This window comes from Eptatretus burgeri, chromosome 7 (assembly GCF_056783735.1).
Source record: "Eptatretus burgeri isolate ZD-2024b chromosome 7, Ebu_testis_v1, whole genome shotgun sequence".
In the NCBI taxonomy this organism is placed as follows: Eukaryota; Metazoa; Chordata; class Myxini; order Myxiniformes; family Myxinidae; genus Eptatretus; species Eptatretus burgeri.
The window spans coordinates 20,985,328-21,006,832 of record NC_140967.1 but is presented as its reverse complement, the minus strand read 5'-3'; the positions used below and the strand labels follow the sequence as shown (position 1 = coordinate 21,006,832).

Here is a 21,505-nt window from a genome sequence, read left to right as displayed (position 1 = left end):
ACGACCTTCACGTCACACCTCGCAACCGTCGCATCGCCACCGTTCTTGCGCCGCTTGTGGGTACCGGTGTTGGACTCGTGCAGGGCGCGCGCCGAACAGCGTGTACAAAATCACGGATTTTGTGCTTCAAAAACGACACACGCCCACTTTTTGCCGTCCAATCGGTGAGTGAGGGGCGAATTGGCCCCGCCCCCAGGGCGTTGGAGGGTGATCGATATATGCAAATTTATGGATCAAAAAGCATTCACGCCCACTTTTTCTCGGGCCAATGGGGAGCGAGGTGAAAGGTCGAAGGGAGGGGGTCAAAGATGAGAGGGCGAAGCCACGGGGCTGATATAAGCGACCGTGTTCGTCAGTCCAGTGAGTAGTAGAGTCGAGAGAAGAACAGAGAGTTAAGACTTCGCGGGTGGTGGAGTTGGCAAGAAGGAGCTGGTCGTCGTGTGCGTTGGAGTCGGAGCGGAGGGGACGGAGCTGTGGAGAGGCGGCGAGGGCAGACGAGGGGGTGCTCGCGTCGTGCAGGGAGCTGCACCCCAGGGAGGCCGACAGCGCGACCTGGCCGAGGTGGAGACGCTCGTCGCGGGACAATAAAAATCCTCTATACCCCGAGCATCAGCAACCCCCTCCTGTTTCCCCCCGCGCTGAGATAGTGCGACCAAGGGGGCCCCTTTCCCACCCCCTACCAGACACTGCCCGCGAGGCCCGCGGAGTTGAGGCACCATCGCCGCTCCGCGTCTCATCACCAGACGGGTAGGCCCGACCCGGTCTCGGCCTCAGGCCCGCCTCATCCTTGAGGGTATTCTTTTCCTTGGTTTTGGGTATGTGTTGTCGGCGCCGTCTGTGAAGTAAAATTGTATAAGTGTTGCCGTGTGCTCGGTAGTCGGTATTAGCTCTGCATTGTGTCCTCGCTTTTACATTTGTTTTTTGTGTAAATTGAATTGTGTTTTTTTCTTTTCTGTGTGCTTTTGGTGGAATTGAATATGTGTGCTGTCCGTTCGTCGCGAATAAATGTGCTTTGTGTTGAACTGTTTCCCGCTTCGCTTCGTCATTTCTTTCATTGAATCCTCATCTTGCTTCACGTAAAGGGTTGGTAGTGGGCTGAATACGCCCGATAATTAATCGAACCGTCGAGGCCGACGATAACACCGCTCGGTTATCCCGATAGTACGGAACGGGTCGCTTAAGTGGCCCGTGTCGGAAGTCGACCTGCGGCGAGGTGCGATCGCCCGGTCTACCCTCCGCGTGGGTACTTAGGTAGGTCGAATTTGGCGAGCAACCCTATCCCACGCGGGGGCTGATTGGCTCGATCGCGGTGAGACCGAAAGGTCCACCCGTGACTGGTTCCCGGCGTTAGTCCGAGAGGGTCACGACTGGATTGTCCGTCCGGCGGGCGACGTGCCGCGATTCGAGTTACGTGGCCGTCAGCACGCCGGCGGGCGCGAATACCGCAACAATATTATTAAACATCAGTGGACTTTTACATAAATTAGCATGATCTTAAACATCGTGAACTTTAACATAAATTACAATGATATTATTTCACAGTGTGTACTTTTACATAAATTAGAATGATATTATTAAACATCGGTGTACTTTAACATAAATTAGAATGATATTATTTCACAATGTGTACTTTTACATAAATTAGAATGATATTATTAAACATCGGTGTACTTTCACATAAATTAGAATGATATTATTATACATCAGTGGACTTTTACATAAATTACAATGATATTATTAACCATCGTGTACTTTCACATAAATTAGCATGATCTTAAACATCGTGTACTTTAACATAAATTACAATGATATTATTTCACAGTGTGTACTTTTACATAAATTACAATGATATTATTAAACATTGGTGTACTTTAACATAAATTACAATGATATTATTAAACATTGGTGTATTTTTAGATAAATTACAATGATATTATAAAACATCCGTGTACTTTAACATAAATTACAATGATATTATTAAACATTGGTGTACTTTTCGATAAATTACAATGAATTATATAACATCGGTGTACTTTAACATAAATTACAATGATATTATTTTACAGTGTGTCCTTTTACATAAATTACAATGATATTATTAAACATTGGTGTACTTTTACTTAAATTACAATGCTATTATTAAACATTGGTGTACTTTAACATAAATTACAATGATATTATTAAACATTGGTGTACTTTTAGATAAATTACAATGATATTATAAAACATCGGTGGACTTTAACATAAATTACAATGATATTATTTTACAGTGTGACCTTTTACATAAATTACAATGATATTATTAAACATTGGTGTACTTTTACATAAATTACAATGATATTATTAAACATTGGTGTACTTTTACGTAAATTACAATGATATTATTAAACATCGGTGTACTTTAACATAAATTGCAATGATATTATTTTACAGTGTGTACTTTTACATAAATTATAATATTATTAAACATCGGTGTACTTTCACATCAATTAGAATGATACTATTAAACATCGGTGTACTTTCACATAAATTAGCATGATCTTAAACATCGTGTACTTTAACATAAATTACAATGATATTATTTCACAGAGTGTGCTTTTACATAAAGTATAATGATATTAAACATCGGTGTACTTTTACATAAATTACAATGATATTAAACATCGGTGTACTTTTAAGTAAATTAGAGTAATATTAAACATCGGTGTACTTTTACATAAATTGGAATGATATCTTTAAACATCGGTGTACTTTTTACATATATTACAATGATATTAAACATCGGTGTACTTTTACATAAATTACAATGACATTATTAACCATCAGTGTATTTTACATAAATTAGAATGATATTAAACATCGGTGTACTTTTAGATAAATTAGAATGATGTTATGAAATACCGGTGCACTTTTACATAAATTGGAATGATATTAAACATCGGTGTACTTTCACATCAATTAGAATGATACTATTAAACATCGGTGTACTTTCACGTAAATTAGCATGATCTTAAACATCGTGTACTTTAACATAAATTACAATGATATTATTTCACAGAGTGTGCTTTTACATAAAGTATAATGATATTAAACATCGGTGTACTTTTACATAAATTACAATGATATTAAACATCGGTGTACTTTTACATAAATTGGAATGATATCTTTAGACATCGGTGTACTTTTTACATATATTACAATGATATTAAACATCGGTGTACTTTTACATAAATTACAATGATATTATTAACCATCAGTGTATTTTACATAAATTAGAATGATATTAAACATCGGTGTACTTTTAGATAAATTAGAATGGTGTTATGAAATACCGGTGCACTTTTACATAAATTGGAATGATATTAAACATCGGTGTACTTTCACATCAATTAAAATGATACTCTTAAACATCGGTGTACTTTCACGTAAATTAGCATGATCTTAAACATCGTGTACTTTAACATAAATTACAATGATATTATTTCACAGAGTGTGCTTTTACATAAAGTATAATGATATTAAACATCGGTGTACTTTTACATAAATTACAATGATATTAAACATCGGTGTACTTTTAAGTAAATTAGAGTAATATTAAACATCGGTGTACTTTTACATAAATTGGAATGATATCTTTAAACATCGGTGTACTTTTTACATATATTACAATGATATTAAACATCGGTGTACTTTTACATAAATTACAATGATATTATTAACCATCAGTGTATTTTACATAAATTAGAATGATATTAAACATCGGTGTACTTTTAGATAAATTAGAATGATGTTATGAAATACCGGTGCACTTTTACAGAAATTGGAATGATATTAAACATCGGTGTACTTTCACATAAATTGGAATGATATTAAACATCGGTGTACTTTAACATAAATTAGAATGATATTATTAAACACTGGTGCACTTTAACATAAATTACAATGATATTAAACATCAGTGTACTTTCACATAAATTAGAATGATCTTAAACATCGTGTACTTTAACATAAATTACAATGATATGATAAAACATCGGTGTACTTTCACATAAATTAGAATGATCTGAAACATCGTGTACTTTTACATAAATTACAAGGACATTATGAGACATCGTGTGCTTTAACATAAATTACAAAGACAGTAGTAAACATCAGGATACTTTTACATAAATTACAATGATATTATTAAACATTGTGTGCTTTTACATAAATTACAAGGACATTAGTAAACATCAGCATACTTTTACATCAATTACAATCATATTATTAAATTTCAGGGTACTTTTACATAAATTACAAGGACATTATGAGACATTGGTGTACTTTTACATAAACTGCATTTGAAATTGGATTTGAACTTGGTTTCTCTGATATCATGAGCAAGGCTGATATCATAAGCAAGGGCTTTAGATGGGAGCACAAACAAGCCAACTCGTTACCTTGACCACCGAAGGTGGAAGTATGTTATGTTTTCACCTCTGTCTGTCTGTCTGTTTGTGTGCATGATATCTCAAAAAGTTGTGGACGGATTCAGATGAAACTTTGTGGTCAGTTTGGGTGTGTGAAAGGACAAATTGATTCGATTTTGGTGAGGATCCAAATCTGGATCCGGAGATGAGAATTATTTAATTTTTTCAGTGATTCTTCACCACAGAGAACTCAGGCCAAAAACGATATATAGCATGACATTTCAAAAATGTATTGGGCTCGATATGTTCTCGTGGATCAGGCATTGCATGGTGGAGGTATGTGCTCTACCAAGTGAGGTCAGGTCAGGAATGGGAGCATGCGCCGGAGCAGCGCATCGCTGTGTCCTCTTTCCACCTCCAGGGGCTTACATCTGGCCATCCCCCAGGCAGATGCCTGGCCCATCCCCATCTCCTTGAGATGCCGATTAACCTGCTGCAACCACTCGGCACGTGGCCAGCTCAATGGCTTCCTCCACTCATGAGGGTCCCTTGCTGAGAGAATCTGGTGAGCAGGATCAGCATCAGGAAAATGAGCCACATGTCCATACAGCTACAGCTAACACTCACGGACTATGCAGGTAACAAATCTCATTTGAGCCTCTCTTAGCAACCGCTCGTTGGACACAAAGTCTGACCAGTGATAGCCAAGGACTCTCTGAAGAGATCTAATTCCAAAGGAATGTGGTCTCCATCTCAGATCCCTGGTCAGAGTCCAAGTTTCACATCCATAGAGCAAGACTGGAAGCACCAAGGACCTGAAGACTCAGACCTTCGTCCTCTTGCACAGGTACCGACTGTACCACACCTCCATGATACAGTGAATCCATGACTCCCCAGGCATGACGTAGACGTCTATTGACCTCTGGCTCACAGCCAGCAGAGACGTGAATATCACTGCCAAGGTAAGTGAATCTCTCCGTGACCTCAACATCCTCACCACAAACAGGTAAAAACAAAATAGCAGCATCCAAGATGTCATTGAAAGCCTGGATATTAGTTTTGACCCAGGAAACCCGTAATCCCAGTGGTTCCGACTCCTCGTTCAGCACCTCGAGGGGCCCCAAAAGGATATGCAGAGTCTCTGCAAAGATCACTGCATCATCTGCGAAATCAAGATCAGAGATCTTGACAATCTCAAATGATGCACCACAGCTTGATTTCTCCGACATCCTCCCCAGAATCCAGTCCATACAAGTGCTGAAAAGTGTGGGGGCCAGTACACACCACTGATGAACTCAAGTAACAACTGGAAATAAGTCGGAGATGGTATCACCACATCTCACAGAACTTTCAGTACCAGAGTATTGTTCAGACATCACATTGATCAGTTTTGGTGGCACCCTACGAAGATCAAGAATCTTCCAGAGGGCATCCCGATTCACTGAATGGAACGCTTTGCAGATATCAACATAGCAGCCCCTGCCAAAACTTTTGTCTGCATTCGGTGAGGACCCGAAGGGCAAGGATACGATCAATCGTTGACCTCTTTGGTGTAAAGCCTGACTGCTCTTGGCACTGGTGCTCAAGCAGATTGTGGCGAACCCAAACAAGAATTATCCAAGCAAAGACCTTGCCCAGCACTGAGAGCAGCATCACCCCTCGGTAGTTGTTGCAGTCCTGGTGATCACCCTTCCCTTTCGGGATAGTAACACCTCGATAGCTGGCAGCTGGTGGATAGCTCGATCAGCCAGGTAAAGCCGCTCAAAGTAACCAGCCCAGCGGATCTTCACTTTAGACTTCTCTGTCAACAGTCCACCACTGCAGCACACCGAGGGATGGGCTTGGAGGAATGCAATGCATGAATTCCCCTGTAAGCAGGATGAGAATCACTTGACTACAGGTGATGCTGTACCCCTTCGCAGATTCCTCACACAAAGGCCTCTTTCTACACCCTCAGTGCACGTATAGTTTTACGCCTCAACTCCCTGACCAGCTCAGCTCTGCCATTAAGCCTGTCCCTGAGACTCTGTACAATGGTATCCAGTGTCCCTCGAGACAAAACAATTCTTCTTCACCCAATGGTGAGTTCCAAGAAATCCACTGGCAACATCAAGGATGGTGGTCTTGAAGGCACTCCACAACTCTTCAAGATTCCCAAAAGCACCCAGACCCCTCCAAATCCCTGCTCAGCCTGTTCACAAACTCCTCAGCTACCCTCTCATCCTTGAGCTTGCCAACATCCAGCCTAGGCTGGGATGGTACCATTCTCTCAGATTTAAGCTGCAACTTCAGAGTTACTGCCTGTGGTCAGTATTGAGGAACTGAGTACTCCAGTAGACCCTGCACTTCTGGATCATCGTCCAACGACCTTCAACGAGCACATGGTCAGTCTGCTTTGCTACACCACCAGCATTGCAATACCAAGTCCAGCGATGAGCTTGTGGGCGCTGAAACCATGAAGCAGCCACCCTAAGTCCATGACTTCTTGCAAAGTCAAGGAACTTAGTGCTATTCTGGTTCACAGTTTGACCCATGGAGACCAACACATACCTCATAACCATCATTAGCACTTCCACTTCCATCCATCCATCCAGGTCAGGTCAGGTATGGGAGCATGTGCCAGAACAGCGCGTCGCAGCGTCCACTTTCCGCCGGTACTCCAGGGGCCTCCGTCTGGCCATCCCCCAGGCAGATGCCAGGCCCATCCCCATCTCCTTGAGATGATGGTCAACCTGCTGCAACCATGAGGCACGTGGTCGGCCCACTGGCCTCCTCCACTCATGAGACTCCCTCGCTGAGAGAATCTGGTGAGCAGGATCAGCGTCAGGAAAACGAGCCACATGTCCATACAGCCGCAACTGACGCTCACGGACTATGCAGGTAACAAATCTCATCCGCGTCTCTCAGCAACCGCTCGTTGGACACAAAATCCGACCAGCGATAGCCAAGGATTCTCCGAAGAGCTCTGGTACCAAAGGAATTAAGTCTCCGTCTCAGATCCTTGGTCAGAGTCCAAGTCTCACACCCATAGAGCAAGACTGGAAGTACCAAGGACCTGAAGACTCGGACTTTCGTCCTCCCGCACAGGTACCGGCAGCGCCACACCCCATGATCCAGTGAATCCATGACTCCCCAGGCCCGACCCAGACGTCTATTGACCTCTGATTCGCAGCCAGCAGAGACATGAATATCACTGCCAAGGTAAGTGAATCTCTCCACGACCTCAACATCCTCACCACAAACAGACACAGACAGGACAGCAGCATCCAAGATGTCACCGAAAGCCTGGATCTTAGTTTTGACCCAAGAAACCCATAATCCCAACGGCTCCGACTCCTCATTCAGCACCTCGAGGGCCCCCAAGAGGATGTCTAAAGTCTCCGCAAAGATGACTGCATCATCTGCAAAATCGAGGTCCGAGATCTTGACATTCCCAAACGATGCACCGCAACTTGATCTCTCCGACATCCTCCCTAAAATCCAGTCCATACAAGTGCTGAAAAGTGTGGGGGCAAGTACACATCCCTGACGAACTCCAGTAACAACTGGAAATAAGTCAGAGATGGTACCACCACACTTCACAGCACTCTCAGTACCAGAGTAGAGTTCAGACATCAGATCGATCAGTTTTGGTGGCACCCCACGAAGACCAAGAATCCTCCAGAGGACATCCCGATTCACTGAATCGAACGCTTTACAGAGATCAACATAGGCTGCAAGCAGCCCCTGCCGAAACTCTCGTCTGCGTTCGGTGAGGACACGAAGGGCAAGGATACGGTCAATCGTTGACCTCTTTGGTGTAAAGCCTGACTGCTCTGGACGCTGGTGCTCAAGCAGATGGTGGCGAACCCTATCAAGAATTATCCGAGCAAAGACCTTGCCTGGCACTGAGAGCAGCGTCACCCCTCGGTAGTTGTTGCAGTCTTGGCGATCACCCTTCCCTTTCCAGAGAGGGACAACAAGGCCCCTCTTCCAGTCAGTTGGGATGATGCCTGTGTTCCAGGCAGAGCACAAAACTGCATGCAACGACACGAGTGCAGCATTTCCACCAGCCTTGAGAAGTTCAGCATGGATGCCACAGATCCCTGGAGCTTTGCCCCGTTTCAACTGGTTCACCACAGCCCGTGTTTCCACAAGCGAAGGTGGACCACAGTTGATTCGAGGGTCAGCAACAGGGATTGTAACACCCTTGACGTCCAACTCGACAGCTGGGGGATCAGCCTGGTACAACCGCTCAAAGTAACCGGCCCAGCGGGCCTTCACTTCAGACTCCTCTGTCAAGAGCTTACCACTATCTGCTCGAACTGCAGTGCTCCGAGGGATGGGCTTGGATGAACGTAATGCGCGAATTCCCCTGTAAGCGGGACGAGAATCACCTGTCCACAGGTGATGCTCTACCCCCTCACAGATTCCTCGCACATAGGCCTCCTTGTCCACCCTCAGTGCACGTACAGTTTTACGCCTCAGCTCCCTGAACAGCTCAGCTCTGCCATTCAGCCTGGCCCTGCGACTCTGGTCAATGGTATCCAGTGTCCCTTGAGAGACAAAATTCTTCTTTGCCCTGCGGTGAGCTCCAAGGCATCCACCGGCAACATCAAGGACGGTGGTCTTGAAGGCGCTCCACAACTCTTCAGGCTCCCTGCTGACGTTCTCAAAGCTAAGTTTCCGGTTGTTATTTGTCCCGTTTTAACTGTTTAATTTTCTCACCTACATGTTACTGTGTTGCTAGTTCGGTTTTGTTTCAAAAATCGTGTTATTTTGTGAGTATTTTTGTCGACGTTCTTACTTGTGCTTGAGGCCTAGGCCTAGGCTTGAGGCCTACCGGTACCACTCTGTGTTCGATCGTTTTTTTTTTTGTTTGTTTTTTTTTTTTTTTTTTTCTCCCCATTACCTTCAATTTCTATCCTCCCCATTACCTTCAATTTTGATCCTCCCCACTTTCCAAACATCCCCCATTCTCCCAACTAATCTCTTTCTTATCTCAAAAAAAAAAATAATAATAAAAAAAAAAAATAAAATAAAAATAAAAATAAAAATAAAAATAAAAATAAAAATACCCTACAACAACAACAACACGCTCACCTTCTCCCGATTCTGCTTCTTCTTCTTCTTCTTCCTATTATCTTCCTCCTCGTCTTCTTCCTCGATTTTTTTTTTTTTTTTTTTTACACTTCCATGTAAATCTGTTGAACTCTCTCATATATTAATATTAACAAAAAAATATATATATATATATATATATATATATATATATATATATATATATATATATACCCAACAACAACACGCTCACCTTCTCCCCGATTCTGCTTCTTCTTCTTCCTCTTAACCTCCTCCTCGTCTTCTTCCTCGATTTATTTTTTTTTTTTTTTTTTTTTTACACTTCCATGACCTAATCTGTTGAACTCTCTCATACATTATTTTTAACTACAAAAACGATCTTATAATGCTTCATCTTCCTCTCTCACACATGTGGTACTCTTTACTGTTTCACAATGCACTACTCTTCTGCTATTTTAACAGACTGCTCTCATTTCGACCTCTCCTTCATTCCTTGCCTAAAAAATCCAACTATTACAGCGCTTCTTCTCTCCATGCTCTGAATTCGCCTTCATTGCATCCATCAAGAATTGTGTTAAATCGCATCTCTGACCTAAAACTTTTAAAAACCACTGTTTGCCATGGATGCTCGCTTTCCATAAACCATTCTTTTTTTCCAACTTCAGTGCCAACTCACCCCCCTCACCCCTCACTCTCACTCTCAAAGCAACCATCCCACTCTTCTCCCTCCAAGCCTCCCTCTCACCTCTCTCAAAAACCCCCCCCTCACCTTTCTCCCACCTTTCATCCCCCTCACTCTTCCTTCTCAAAGTTGCCCCCCTCTCATCCACCAACCTGCCTCCCTCCACTGCCCTCTCACCTCCATCTCTTCACTCCACCTCCTCAAATCCTCAACTGCCTTCTTCCTTGTCTCTTGTCCCCCCTCTCCCCCAGCACCACAGAGCCTTTTCTCCTCCTCATTCGGCCCCCTCCCCTCGCTGTTCTGCAATACCCCACACTCCTTCAGCAACCCTCCTTACCTGCCCCCTCGTCCCTTGTCCTACCCTCCCCTCCCCCTCCACCTCCTGCACCCAAAGCCTCCTCCCCTTCCTCTTCATTAAAAGTGTGGACCTCAAATATCCGGGGCCTTCGCTCAAACCTTTCAGATCTTTCCATACAGGTTGCCACTGACAAACCAGACATTATCTGCCCAACAGAAACTTTCCTCTCCCAAGACGTGTCTGACTCCCAAGTATCTCTCCCTGGTTACTCCCTCTTACGGTATGACAGACCTGAGCCTCGTCCTGGTGGAGGTGTTGCTCTCTTCATCAAAGACTCTATTCCTCACTCTCCATGCACTGCTCTCACTCCCCCACACCCCCAGGAATACCTCTGGCTTCGGCTTCCCCTCCACTCCCACCTCATGTTTATATGTGTACTGTACCGTCCACCGAACAGTGATGACTCCATGTACACCTCACTGTCCAAAAACATGGACCAACTTCTATCTTTTCATCCAAACTCTCTCTTCCTCATATGTGGCGACTTTAATTATCATCATGCCAGTTGGCTCGGTGTGGGTACCTCTCTCACCTGCCATGGCACCTCAGCAAAAGCTTTCTGCGACTCATTGGGACTGACTCAATCGGTCAACTTCCCGACCCGGATCTCAACCAATGGTACTCCATCTCTTCTGGATCTGATTTTGACAAATTTCCCTGACAATATCTGCTGCTCTTCCTTCGCTCCAATTGGTTCTTCTGACCACGTCCTTGTCAAAGTGGACATCTCTCTGGCTGTTATCAGAGAACCACCTCACCGCCGTCGAGTCTGGCATTTCACTCAAGCCGACTGGCAGGGTCTCCGAGCAGCCATCAAACTGACAGACTGGTCTCCTATCACTACTTTCTCAAACATCAACTCATCCTGGGAATTCTTTCAAAGAAACTTGCTCTCCCTCATGCACAGATTTATCCCCTCTCGTGTTCAGTTGTCTTACCCTTCCTCCCGCCCTTGGTTTACTGAAGCTTGTGGCGAGGCAGTTGTCCTGAAACAACTTTCCTTTGCCTCATGGAAAGCAAACCCAACTGAGGGCAATCTCAGTTCTTTCCATAAAGCTCGGAACAAGTGTGTAGCTACCCTCAGGAGAGCCAGAAAACAACATCTTTCTCATCTCAAGTCTGAACTCTCAAACCTCTCTCCCTCCTCAAAATCCTGGTGGCGTTGAATCAAATCTGTTTCTGGTGTATGTTCCCCCTCCATCCCCTCCCTTACCTCAAATGGCCGCACTGCTGATTCCACACATGATAAAGCTGAATGTCTAAACTCGGTGTTTGCAGCTAAATCTTGTGTCCTAAACCCATCACTATCTCTACCCACTTTACCCAGTCGCACCCAACTGTCCCTGGACTCTGTATCCTTTTCTCCTGACAAGGTGGAGAGCTTGCTTTCAAACCTCGAGTCAGATTCTGCAACCGGTCCAGACGGCATCAGCCCACGTGTCCTCAAAGCCTGCTCTTCTGCTCTTGCTCACTCTCTCTCTGTTCTATTCACCCTCTCATTTGCCCAAGGTCATCTGCCATCTGCTTGGAAATCTGCTAACATCACTGCCCTGCATAAAAAAGGTGCAAAAACAGATCCCTATAACTACAGACCAATCAGCCTTCTCCCAATCATCAGCAAGGTGATGGAATCCATCATCGCTTCAGACATGAAATCCTTCCTCTTCTCCAATGGCTTGATTTCCAATCATCAATTTGGTTTCAGACCAGGTCACTCTACCCTGGATATGCTGCTTCTCCTCTCCCATCAATGGATGGAGGTCCTCAATGCCAGACAGGAAATCCGAGCTGTATCCCTGGACATATCACGTGCTTTTGACACAGTCTGGCACCCTGCACCACTCACCAAACTCTCTTCCCATGGTATTTAAGGCCATCTCCACTCATGGCTCGCAGACTTCCTCTCCTGTCGCAGTCAACGTGTGGCCCTAAATGGAGTTCTTTCATCCCCTCTTCCTGTGCAGGCTGGAGTTCCTCAAGGTAGCGTTCTGGGCCCTGTTCTTTTTCTGGTTTTCATCAATGATCTCTCGGACTCTCTGGAAAATCCTCTATTTCTCTTTGCCGACGACTCCACCCTCTGCCGTACCATCTGTCATCCCTCAGACCGGCAAGCAGCAGCTTCTTCACTCACTGCAGATCTGGATAAAATCACAAACTGGTCCAACACGTGGAACATGTCTTTCAATCCGGACAAATCTCACACTCTCACTATGTCTCTTCGAAAGGACCGTTTACAAAACCCCCCCATCCACGTTCTCAACAATCCTCTGGAAGAAGTCTTTTCTTTCAAGCTTCTAGGTCTCACTATCTGCCATGACCTTTCCTGGGAAAGTCACATTTCCAACCTCGCCTCAAAAGCCAGTCGCCGACTGGGAATCCTCCATCGTGCTAAGTCCTTCCTCGGCCCTCTTGAGCTCCTGACCACTTACAAAGCTTTTGTCCGTAGCCTGATGGAGTACTGCTCTCCCCTCTAGGCTGGTGCTCCTGCCTCCCACCTTTCTCGGCTTCACGCTGTCAAAACCAGGGCATTTAAGATCATCGGCATCTCCCGCAATGAAGCTGAGTCTTTGGGCCTCTTACTCAATCATCGCAGGTTGGTCGGTGGTCTTTCTGTCTTCTACCGACTCCTCTCCAGCCTTGCCCCCCCTGCTCTCTCTGCGATTTGTCCCCACCACATTTCCACAGGGCGCTCAAGGTCCGCCAACAACCCCCTTCTGGTAAAACTACCAAATTCACGAATCACTGCTCATCTTCACTCTTTCATTCCTCTTTTTTCCCGCCTTTGAAATAAACTTCCTCACTCTATTCTTTCCCATTCTTCCCTCCAGGCTTTCAAAACAGCTGTTCACCACCACCTCTTATCTTCCCCCATCCAAATCCTCGATCTTTTCTACCCCCGATAATCCACCCAAGCCCTCTTCCTTCATTTCTCCTGCTTTCCTTCCTGAAAGTCCCTGAAATGTCCATCTTCTCTTCGCCATGTTCCCCGTCCCATCCCCATCCCTCTCCCTTCCACAGTTCACCTAATGTGTCTGTTCCCCACTGTTTTGTCCCTTCCACTCCCGCCCCTCTTGTCTCATGCCTCCTTGCTGTGAGTTGTGTGTTAGCTCTCATACGAGCCTCGACCAAGGTATACAAAAAAAAAAAAAAAAAAGGACCCCCCAAAGCACCCAGACCCCCCAAGTGTCCACTCAGCCTGTTCGCAAACTCCTCAGCTACTCTCTCATCCCTGAGCTTGCCAACATCCAGGCTGGGATGGTACCATTCTCCAGGATTTAAGGTGCAGCTTTAGAGTTGCTACAACAAGCCTGTGGTCAGTATTGAGGAACTGAGCACTCCGGTGGACCCTGCAGTTCTGGATCATCCTCCAACGACCGTCAATGAGGACATGGTCAATCTCCTTTGCCACACCGCCAGCGTTGGAATACCAAGTCCAGCGATGAGCTTATGGGCGTTGAAGCCATGTACCAGCCATGTACCTAAGTCCATGACTTCTTGCAAAGTCAAGGAACTTAGTGCTATTCTGGTTCATAGTTCCTGACCCGTGGGGACCAACACACACCTCATAACCGTCCCTATCAGTTCCAGTCGATGCATTGAAATCCCCCAAGACTAGAAGTGTATCTCGTCTGGGGCACTGATCAACCACAGACTCGAGTGTGGCGTAGAATGCATCCTTCACGGTGAGATCACTCGCCTCAGTCGGAGCATAAACAGAGACCAGGGAAATGACACCTAAGGAGTGACGAATCCTTAATCTCATAATACGCTCGTTGACCGGTGTTACCTCAATTATCATTGGGGTCAGCTTATTGGACACAGCTACAGCAACTCCTTGGGTATGGTAACCATCAGAGCGACCAGACCAATAGTAGGTGTAACCATCCACCATTATCTCGCCGCAATCCGGTCTCCGAACCTCAGAGAGAGCTGCAATCCCGATGTTCAAACGCTTGAGCTCAGATGATAACAGAGACAGGTGATCATCCTCTCTTAGGGATAGGACATTCCAGGCACCCACCCGAAGGGACCGCCTCAGGTTAACCCAAGGAGACCGCCGTCTGGTGGACGACACCTCAGCACCACTCCGACACACTCTCCCGCAATCTGACCCAGGGATGTTACCCCGTGGTTTCCCTCCTATCATCAAAGATTGGGGGTCCCGAAGGCTTTTCCCCAATCCCGTCATCCGGTGAGCTGCCCTGCGAAGGGAAGCTGCACAGGAGGTACTCCCACGGAGTGGGTTTTCAGATTTTTTTGCGTTTTTGCGTTTTGCGGAATGAAGGGTTTTACGTTGGCCGGAGTGCAAATCCTGCCACCAACCTCCTGATAAAAAGTAACCTAACTGCAGGAGGACGTCCGCAGACACAGTTGGGCACTAGATATGGATGGTCGTTGGCTCACAAGGAGCTCCTCCGCCCTTTGACAGGTTTTGTTTTTAATCCTGCTGGGTGTCCATATCCAAACACCCCTCACCAGAAAACCTGGTGGGGGAGACGGTTTAGTCACCGCCAACCCGACCATGAAACAAGTTAGTACAGGTTAACATGGTACCTGTAGGAAGTCACAGATCTAATCTGGCATACCGAGTGCCCTTCTTGTTTTTTTCCTTTTGTTATTCCAAGCTGATGATCTCTTAAAAGAAAAGAAAATTAGAACGTGATTTGGAGGAATTCCAAAGGGAGTGATAGGTCTATTATTTGCAGGGTTTGAATCCTGATGGAGTTGACTGACCAATGACCATCATCCTGGTGCACGATTCCTCTTGGGGAGCTTGCATTCATGATTATTCCGAGTTGCCTTGTAATTTATTGTGGACGTCATATCATGGTTGATAGTTATCCATCGCATTATGGCATTGGTCTTGGATTTATAAAGTTTGCAGGTTTGAATCCGACATTTGAGTTGCTAAAGAATTGATACTCCGTGATTAACAGGGACCAGTTATGCAATTTTGACGCGGTGTCGGCTCACGATGAAAGGAGTGGCGGGCTCCTCAATGTCCACATCTAAATGTGAGCAGATAAAATACGGTCATCTAATGTCCGATCTGAAACCATGACACTATATGACATCACATCCTTCCTGCAATGTTTTTCAGTTTCTTCACATTCTTTGGAATATAATGCGAAAACAAGAAAATGGGTGATAGAGGAAAAGGCCAATGAGAAGTTTGAAACACCGGAGCATGTGCAAGGCGATGAGGACAGCAACTCACTTGGTTGGAGCTCGAGCATACATGCGTAGCCACTCAGGCATGTCAGCACAGCGGTACGGGTTAGCCGGCACCAGGATGGAGCGCTTCTGTTCAACCACGTGAGAACGCTCCTCACTTTGTGCAGTACTGCAGGAAGAACACATGCGGTTATGGTCAGCAAGACCGATGGAGGCCTGCTGTTGTAAGTTTTGTTTTTCAACTGATGAACTCCTTGGTGGGCAATGAAGACTGACAAAATGCTTCACACTGGATTTCAGATAAACTGCTGGGCTTAATCGAGGCCATCGAGACAAACCACCGCATTACAGTGGCAGTGCGGTGTCTTCCCAAAATTGGCATCACGTGAAAGAGCATGTCAAATCATAGTTCACCACCTCCTACTCCAAACAGAAGCAAGTTTGGTTAAATGACTTCACATTGCTTATTTACATCAAAAGAACACCTGTTCTTTTGCTGTTTACCTTGCAACTGATCTGGTTGGTAGGATAGCCAAGCTAGAGGTATGCACACTCACCTCTGAGCTGTCTAGCCTGGATTCGAATCTCCACCCAACTACAAACTGCGATTCATCAAGGTGTGTGCCATCCCTCGGATGGACGTTAAACTGACTGTCCCACCTGCCTGAGTACATCGCTAATTCCTTAAGAACATTCATTCGATGTTTTTAGATCCTCGTGGAGGATCTCCAAGTCTTACTCACGTTGTTGTTCTTGTGGACTTTTTTTGTTTCACAGCCTATAGTTTTCATCGAAACTTCCTGAAACTTGGCGTATATATGTAAAAATACCCTGCGCAGACAGGAACCATCTCCGATTTTGAAAATTCCTCCTAGAAAAAAAGTTATGACGTCAAAATATCTCCGCGAATAGAAATCACCTAAAAAATCATCTCCAAAACTAGGCAAGCTTTTTGAATTCTGTTTGCGGGAATTGAACAGAGCATTAGCAGAGATGAATTACCGCGCATATGATACATCACTATGACGTCATATCAATTTTTATGATGTCATTCCTATTTTTTGTTTCACAACCCTGAGTTTCCATCGGATCTTCGTGAAACTTGCCAACTACATGCAGAAAGCCCACGCGCAGGCAGCAACCATCTCCGACTTTGGAAATTCTTCCTAGAAAAAAAATTGACGTCATAATATCGCCGCAAATGGAAATCGCCGATACCATTATCTCCGAAACTAGGCAAGCTGTTTGAATTTTGTTTGTGGTGAATCAAGCCGGGCATTAGCACAGATAATTTATCGCAAACCTGATACATCACAATGACGTCATATTCGTTTTTATGACGTCATCATTGAGAAGACGAGGATCTTAGCTCATTTGAGCCTGTTTGTGCAGCATGGACATGCTTTTTCCCAGGTTGGAACATCGAATTCGGACATCCCTGGCAGCACAGTGTGGCTTCCCTTCGCATAGGTTTCAGTGATAATAATTTATTGTGGTTCATGATACGTGGATCTGAGATGGTCACAGAGAAACTGCTTAGAACGCTCTGGAATTGCAGGATCTGCCAGCTAACAATGTCTACCTTCGTTAATTATGATTTTCCTTCGTACACGTGACATAGGCAGAGTCATAGCCAAATATAATTAAGCCGGACAGCCAAGCTATATCGTTCCTGGATGTACTATTAGTTCGTTTACATGAAAGGAGAAGAGTGTTTGAGACCAATGACCTGTTGATGCATTGTTTGTGGCTTGAAACGAAACAAAACGATGTAAGCTTGTATCCATTCCCCAAAAAGGAGGAAATGTTCCAAATTCGAGAGATGATTTCAAAAGAGAAAATCGACTGCAGACATGGTGATCCTTGTAAAAGTGCGCTTTACTGTCTTTGTCTTGGAATGTGCGATACGTATCCGTTTCTCCATGAGCCTTAGACCAATGTTTGAAAAGCCTTGATGAACACCGAAACATTATGTATACCTTTGTGACGACATGGACTACTTCCACCCTCTTACTCGTCCACATTTTTATCCCACATTTTTATCCCCAATTGCTCATTACCGAAGGTGGACAGAGTTTATGTTTTCACCCCTGTCTGTCTGTCTGTCTGTAAGTCTGTGAGCTGGATATCTCAAAAGGTTAAGGACAGATTTTGATGAAACTTGGTGGACAGGTTGGGTGTGTGTCAAGGACGAATTGATTCAATTTTGGTGAAGATCCGGGAATTTAAAAAAGCGATTCTTCACCATTTTGAGATAGGGCCAAAACCAATATGTGGCACAATATTTCAAACAGTTGTGAACCAGTTATGACAAAACTTGGTGGATAATTATTGAGGTATTCATATGCAGCCTGTGGCTGCTTGGCTACATCATTTAATGGGGGCACAGCTGTGCCACTGATGCCATGGCCCTGTTACCAGTAAGCTGGTACTCATTTTGCCGACCTCAGAAGGATGATAGGCTGAGTCAACCCACCTACTGTTAATTCAATGGTGAAAAAAAACAGGGGCTTGACACTCAAGACCCAAATATTTTAAGCCGGTCACCTTAACCGTTAAACCAACACCAAGCTTACGAGGTGAATGAGTTGGGTAGGTGACAAGACCAAGCCAATTAGATTTTGGTTTAGGTACAGATCCAGATCCGGCCCATCAGTGGGATACAAACCGTAAACTGTTTAGCCCTGTGGAGGTGTGCGCTCTACCGAGTACCCGTTCTTGTTTGCATTGTGTATCCATTCGTTTCTGTGTGCCCATTCCCCTTTTCCCCGTTGTCTGTAAAAATGTTGCCCTCTGTCATTTAGTTCCTCCCTGAGCCCAGACTTCAATATTAATAAAAACAAGGAATGTCGGCCTCACCCATGAGGCCGCTGCTGCTGATGTTGCAAATGACAGGTTATGTGATCCACGTGATAGGCTCCGTTGCTGGGATCCGCAGGGTGACGCCAGTTGTCAGTTGGCCGGCTGAAGTCCACCGGGTGGTTCCAGGAGCAGGTGCCATTAATTTTGTGATCTTCATCACAATGGTTTTCTGTCCTGAGTGGCCATTGCACCAACCAGCCTGAGGGCAAGGAGGCCTCACTTTCCTCGATATACTCTGTCTGCGTTTCTGACTCTGTATCAGAGAAAACGGGGTTAAGGAAGATTTCAAAAATACAATTTTAGGTCAATACATTTGTCTTGAAATCTTGTTGAAAATGTCACTTGTTGTGGGCGGTTTATTTGACAAAGACTTGACCATCTTAACGGCCTGCCTTTCAGGAATATTTACAGGATCTTTATGGGATGACAGGATAGCTCAGAGGCAATCATAGCCGTCTGAGCCGTCTTGTGTCTAGTCTGGGTTAAACATTCCTGGCCGAACTATAAACTGTCACCCTTGGTGCTTTGCAGGCAGGGCATTGCTCTCAAGGGACATTAAGCAGGCTGTCTGATCTGTCAGCTGCTCTAACCTACAGGAGGGCACTGCATCAGCAGCATAGCCAGGCCCCCAGCAAATGATGCTACCCGCAGCCTTTTAATCTTCATCACAATGGTTACAAAAGAATTATATATATATATATATATATTTAATCTAATATATAAAACTCTTTCTAACCACTGATTGATATTAAAGATCGGAACCTTCCGGGTGACGGAGGAGGCTGAAATGTTGCATGCTGATGGACATCGAAGCCGGTATGCCAACAAAAATCACAAAATCGTCGGAGATCATCCTCAAATGAAAATATAAATAAATGAAAAATCAAATGCAGGTGAGTGACCCGAGACAATGGGAAAGCACGGTTCGTATGCTTAAACAATGTATTAACACACCCTGCTAGTAAATATATATACATTCCTTGAGGAGTACTTCATTATGGCAGCTGGACACGGTTTCATGAAACATGACAGCAAAATAGTGTTTTACACGTTTTTGTGCTTTGGATGATTGGTCATTTATGATGTTTTTTTTGTTTTTTTTAAACAAATCCCTCCACAGGCCTTCTCACCACATGCTGCGACGCACTGTGATCTGTGGGAACACACAAGGGTGGGAAACACATCCGTTGAACGCAGCACGACAGGCCGCTTGCCATTCCAGTCGAGGACCATGGTAGCCAGGCAGTCGGAATTCCGCTTCGTTGCCAGAGTGCGCACAGGATGCGAAGCGGCGAGGCTGAAGTGGAAAGGTCAGGGTCCTTGAAGTCCGAGGTGGAACTCACATGGAGGGGTAACTTCTGCTAACTGAGCCACGGCTTGTCTCGGAACCTCGCACCCTCGGGCAAGTTGTCAGCTCAAATAATATTTATGGTATTCATTGCTTTTATAAGGAAAACATTCCGATGAATAGTGCACACCCCTAAGGCGAGCATTGACTTGGAGGGGAGCTCAAGGTTGAAGTGATCTTTTGATTCTGAGAAGGAAATCAAAAAGTAAATGTGGAGTTGATGAAACTTCATCCATTTCTCAAGGTTTTCCCCTGTTGCGCAGACACACTTGTCCTCCCGATATAGTATTGCCTCAGTTCCCCTTATATAGAAATCTTTGGTGCGGCAGTACTTCACCACTTCAGGATATGTGTGTGCTTCGACGTCTTCATCACTCACAAACTTAATGCCAAACAGATGTCATTTGAGTGGTTCAAAGAGAATGAATACAAGGTGAATCTGGACTGTATCAGGGTGAGTTAGAACTTCCCAAATCATCTCAGACAGATTGCGAGGTTCTAACTCGTCCGCCAAACAGTCCAGAAGTACCCAGGTGTAATCTCTCAAAACTGGGCTAGACCCCCCAAAACTAGTCCCCAAATTTCTCAAAATGAGTCCCAAGAGTACCCAAGTTTAGTCCCCCAAAATTAGCCCCCAAGTTCTAACTCATCCACCATGCAATCCAAGAGTACCAAGGTGTAGTCTCCCAAAACTCGGCTACACCCCCAAATTTCTAAAAACTAGTCCCAAGAATACCCAAGTGTTGTCCCCCAAAACTAGCCCACAAGTTCTAACTAATCTCCCAAACAGCCCAGGGGTACCCAGATACTCCAGTTAGATTACCCTGGTCTCTCGAGGTCTCAGAGAACAGGGCCTTTGGTAACCACCATGTGTTACATTAAATTGAAAAAGGGAGATCCAATGATCGTTTTCACACTTCCAACGATTACCTCCAATTGTTCTGGAATTTCCCAAAGAGTGATCTGAGGATTCTCCAAAACGAGATGTTCAACATGTTTAATGGTTGCCTCGGTGACAGTTGGTTGCATCATTTGCATTCTTACTCCACAAAATTCCCAAAGGGGTGTGGGGGAAAAATTTATATTAATGTATTTTAAATTGCAACAAATGGAGTTTCAGAAATGTAACTTTTATGCTGCAAGTTGAATTGGCTGTCATTTCTGGCCAAAAGACTTTTGCCCTAAATGATAAGAAATGTGTTGTCCTGGAGCAGAGTGACCGAGCTGATAAATGAACCTTTGCTTAGAAAATGTACGAAGTGGCTTTTCGTCTAAAGGACACGTCTACAGTCTGGGTGAATATCCCCCAACCTCTCTCTCATGGAAGTATAAAATGCTTTGAAATCTAAAAGTTTTGAGTGCAAGCACGTGAGGAAGTATAGTTTCTCAGTGGCTTGTACTCCTTGGAACTGACCAAGTACCAAGTTAGAATAAAACTCTCTGATGTAATGTAGAAGTGAGTTGAATCGGGTTGGTCTAACTGTTAACTAAAGTAAGAATAAATGAAATAGAACCAAATAATATTTGCAATCAAATGGGGATTCTTAAGTTCATTGTACAAGGGTGAGAAGTGTATGGTGGATAATTAGAAAATAAATTATTTAACAAGG

General features: G+C 44.6%; 1 protein-coding gene across 1 annotated transcript in view; it reads right to left on the bottom strand.

The window, feature by feature from the left end:
- The window catches only part of LOC147022796 (protein salvador homolog 1-like), a 54,596-nt gene that overhangs the window by 10,323 nt on the left and 22,768 nt on the right, over positions 1–21,505 (bottom strand). The window contains exons 2-3 of the mRNA XM_085887603.1: positions 18,545–18,800; positions 15,729–15,854 (exon numbers count right to left, since the gene is read on the bottom strand). Of these exons, the coding sequence (XP_085743729.1) occupies positions 15,729–15,854; positions 18,545–18,800 (382 nt within the window). The remainder of the gene's footprint in view (positions 1–15,728; positions 15,855–18,544; positions 18,801–21,505) is intronic.